The sequence below is a fragment of the Morone saxatilis genome, unplaced genomic scaffold (genome assembly GCF_004916995.1).
Source record: "Morone saxatilis isolate NCDOM2014 unplaced genomic scaffold, NCSU_SB_2.0 Contig6, whole genome shotgun sequence".
NCBI lineage: Eukaryota > Metazoa > Chordata > Actinopteri > Moronidae > Morone > Morone saxatilis.
In genome coordinates, this window is record NW_023340206.1 from 12,556,819 (window position 1) to 12,560,951 (window position 4,133).

Here is a 4,133-nt window from a genome sequence, read left to right on the forward strand (position 1 = left end):
TTATATATTTATTTATTTATTAATATGTCACTTGGTAAGTTAACTAAATTATAGAAAAGGGGTCCCTTTTGGTTGGGAACCACTGCCTTAGAATGTATGTTCCTACAATAGTGAGAAAGCCCATCACAGTTTTCAATTGTAACACCTTCACAATGCTTGTTTTATCAAAATTATTTAAAAAAAATTAATTAAAAGCAGCACATCTTCACATTCACATCAGCTGTACGTATACATAAACTAAACTGTTTAGTAGTTTGATTTATAACAAAGTATAATTTCTTTATAAGCTCTCTCTGATCCAAGTCTTCCTGCAGAGCCACAAAACAGCAGCAGAGTGACACCTCTTACCATTTTACTCCTCTTGGATGCTGCTTAACCACCACCGAACAAGAATTGTTCTTCTTCTATTACTTCTGCCTCAAAGCTCTTTGACTCTAGCTCCCTCTGTAGATAGAAACAGCTCCTTCTAGTAACAAAAACACAACAATTCATATTTTTAGAAGATTAAACATAAATGAAAAAGTTCTGCCAATTGTTTACCTTAACTAATGATTTCCGTTTTTTAACTTAATATTTAAATTTGACAACATTTGACACCAAACTAGGGTGTAAAGGCATTTTAAAAATCCAAAATGAAGATTTTAAATTATTATTTACATTTACAAAGTGGGTGTGATTGCAGAGTGGGAATGTGTATGGATTTTAGTTAATTGGAGACAGATTCTCCTTGTCCTGCTGAAGTGTCCTTGAGCAAAAGACTGACTGCTGACTTCCCTTTAAAGGGTTCATTTCCTCAAAAAAACAAAAACAAAACGAGCTTTGGAAATGCCTACGAAGTTCCAACAGTAACTCTCTATTGTCATTATACATTACATTTGTCTATCATATTTCTTTTACATAATTAAAACAAACACCTGTCATCATTAACACCAGTTAATCAGGCTGCATTTATTGATCATAAAATCTTGCTACCTCTTTAAATCTCCCTTCTGATTAAAAAAAGATCCTCGTAGCAGCCAATCATAACGTCCTGAGCCCCGGGAACAGACTCATATCAGACAGCGTCACTGCACTGACCCCTTCTTCTCTCCAGGATGCTGCTCTTTCTCGGCCTCTTCTTCTCTGCGGGCTTTTCCATGGAGATGAACCAAACCTCCAAGCTGCTGGGAGCGGAGAGCGGGGAGCAGTGCTCGGCCTGTGACTTCCGGGAGCACAGCAAGCAGATGCGGCTCCACAGCATCAAGTCCCAGATCCTCAGCATCCTGCGGCTCGAACAGGCTCCCAACATCAGCCGGGACATGATCCGCCAGCTGCTGCCCAAAGCGCCTCCTCTGACGCAGCTCCTGGACCAGTACGACCCGCGGGTGGAGGAGGAGGACCACGCCACGACGGAGACCATCATCACCATGGCCACCAAGCGTAACTAAACCAAAACCAAAATACCTTTAAGTGTTCCTTCTTCTTTTTTTGTTCTGCACCTTTTCTGAACGTTGTGCGTAAAATTAGAAGTGTATAATCCGTGCGTAAATCCTATGCGTAAAGTTTGCCCCCCGCAGAAAACCGAGGACAGTTTTGGCGTAAACGGCCATGTAGACCCATAACACTATTTATATCCCGCTGAAAAAAAAATATATATATAAAGTGTATTTTTTGGCTTTTATCCAAAATACTTACAACATTTTGATTTTGAAAAGCTGTTGATACTTAAACTCGATTAAGTAGTGTCTAAGAAAACATAAATCTTTATTTATTATGCAGCAACCTTGCTGCATAAAAGTGCGTATCTTTGCAAACTGAAGTCACAGCCCGTTTCATGAAGTGACATTTTTTGAAATAATAGAGAATAAGTCATATTATTCTGCTACACATATGAGTTATTGTGTGTACAGAATACCGAGTGAATTATCTGGTAAATAGGCCCATTAGATTTAGATTGTCCTTGTCTACAAATGGATTGTGTGGCATGATGATGGCGCTAAAAGAAAGGTCATGGGGTCACTAAGAACATCAAGACATTTTAAGCAAATCAGGTCAGGATCAAAGGCAGAGGTGGAAAGTGAAGTTCAAATACTTCCATACTGCACTTAAGTAGTTTTTACAGGTATCTGTACTTCTATTTGAGTAAATTTACCTCTGAAATAAATTTTGCCCTGATGGTGAAAAAAAGGTCAACAGCTCAGGAAAATAATTTGGGTTCATCCTCTGGGGATCATGTATATTTACAGTAAATTTCATGCTAGTCTGATGTTTGCGCTTGACTAAAGTGATGGACAAACAGCCAAATGTTAAATCTAAACACTGTATTGATTTCTTCCAGCTAATCCAATCACCCAGGATGAGTTTGCCTCCTGTTGTCTGTTCAGCCTCAGTCCGAAGATTCAACCCAAAAACATCCTGCGTGCTCAGCTGTGGGTTCACCTGCGGCCCGCCGACATGGTCACCACCGTCTTCCTTCAGATCTCCCGCCTCAAACCCGGTAAGGAGGGAAACAACACCCGAGTCAGAGTTCGCTCCCTGAAGATCGACACTGATGTTGGTGCTAGCTCTTGGCAGAGCATCGACATCAAGCCTCTGCTGCAGGCTTGGCTGCGTCAACCAGAGACCAACTACGGCATCGAGATCAACGCCTACGACTCCAGTGGAGCAGATCTGGCTGTCACCTCAGCAGAGCCTGGAGAGGAAGGACTGGTGAGTGCAATCAAAATGTTTAAAGTCCCCTTCCAGTCAAAAATCAGTGTTTCTTCTTGTGAATGATGTATGTGCAGAGTTTGACACTAGAAGGATGTTTTTTTTGTCTAAAAGTGGAAATGTTTAGTCAAGCTTTTCTGGCTGCAGGTGCTTCATCTGTTGCATTGTCAGAACATTTTCAATCCCTTTCCAGCAACCATTCATTGAAGTGAAGATCCTCGACCGCCCCAAGAGATCCCGCCGTGACTCGGGCCTCAACTGCGACGAAGAGTCTGCAGAGACCCGTTGCTGCCGCTACCCGCTCACCGTCGACTTTGAGGAGTTCGGCTGGGACTGGATCATCGCTCCCAAACGTTATCGGGCCAACTATTGCTCAGGCGAGTGCGAGTTCATGCACCTGCAGCAGTACCCGCATGCACACCTGGTGAACAAGGCCAACCCACGGGGCACTGCGGGGCCCTGCTGCACGCCCACCAAGATGTCGCCCATCAACATGCTCTACTTCAACCGCAAGGAGCAGATCATCTATGGAAAGATACCGTCCATGGTGGTTGACCACTGCGGCTGCTCCTGAAGAAACCATTTGCAGGCTCAATTATAGAAGCTTTGTTTTCAGCAAACGCGATGCAAAAATTCTTTGATTTGTTAAAACCCAGTAACATCTAATCTAGAGGAGCGATGCAAGTATTTTTGAGGGCGACTCCTAAAGTTGTTTTTATTCATACTTTGTGCTTTTATCCAAATAAAAGAAATATCACAAAAAAAAAACCTTAGATATGATGGAAAACATGATAGAAACAACAGTCGGACGGACAAACTAAAGGTCATAAAAGCACAACAGAGACAACAGAAATTCTTAAATAATCTAAACTTTACAAAAAATGCAATAATAAAAGTCGCGAAGTTGCATCCTTATCTTCGATAATGTGAAGGAGGGATTTAAATCAAATCCAACAGATTTCACTGGATCGCTCAAAGTGGGCACAGGACTCATCCACATAGTTAGACCAGGAGGCGGATACGGGTGAAACTGATGATATTACACAGCTGAGGGCACTCAACATTTTCTTAAGCTCATAATTTTATGCATTTGGGAAGCAAAAATACATTGATTTGCATGGCCTAACCCTAACCTTACTTCCATGGATCAAAAACCTCAAGAAACAAGACTTGAAAGGCAGGTAAAGACTGGTAAAAGGTACTCCTTAATCAAGAATGTTTTTAACTTACATTTTAAAGTCAAATGTCTCTGAAATATATTCAACATTTGAGTTTTTTTATTAAAAAAATTTAACATGACGTAAATATTCTTAGAATAAACAAAGCACAAATAAATCGAGTAAACTTTACTAGATCCCATAAGTCGCTCACCCTTTACATTGCACTTATGTAATTAAATTACATGGAAAATGTAATGTAATGTAATTGAAATACTTAAAGTCAAC

The 4,133-nt window shown here is 40.8% G+C and overlaps 1 protein-coding gene and 1 long non-coding RNA gene across 2 annotated transcripts in view; one reads left to right on the top strand and one right to left on the bottom strand.

The window, feature by feature from the left end:
• Positions 1–4,133, bottom strand: part of LOC118339896 — a 59,466-nt gene that overhangs the window by 35,525 nt on the left and 19,808 nt on the right. The gene's annotated exons all lie outside the window — the stretch shown is intronic.
• LOC118339895 (growth/differentiation factor 8-like) lies at positions 989–3,674 on the top strand. The gene is made up of 3 exons (XM_035677709.1): positions 989–1,419; positions 2,318–2,688; positions 2,882–3,674. The coding sequence occupies exons 1-3, from the start codon at positions 1,095–1,097 to the stop codon at positions 3,260–3,262; spliced, it is 1,077 nt and encodes a 358-aa protein (XP_035533602.1). The 5' UTR covers positions 989–1,094; the 3' UTR covers positions 3,263–3,674.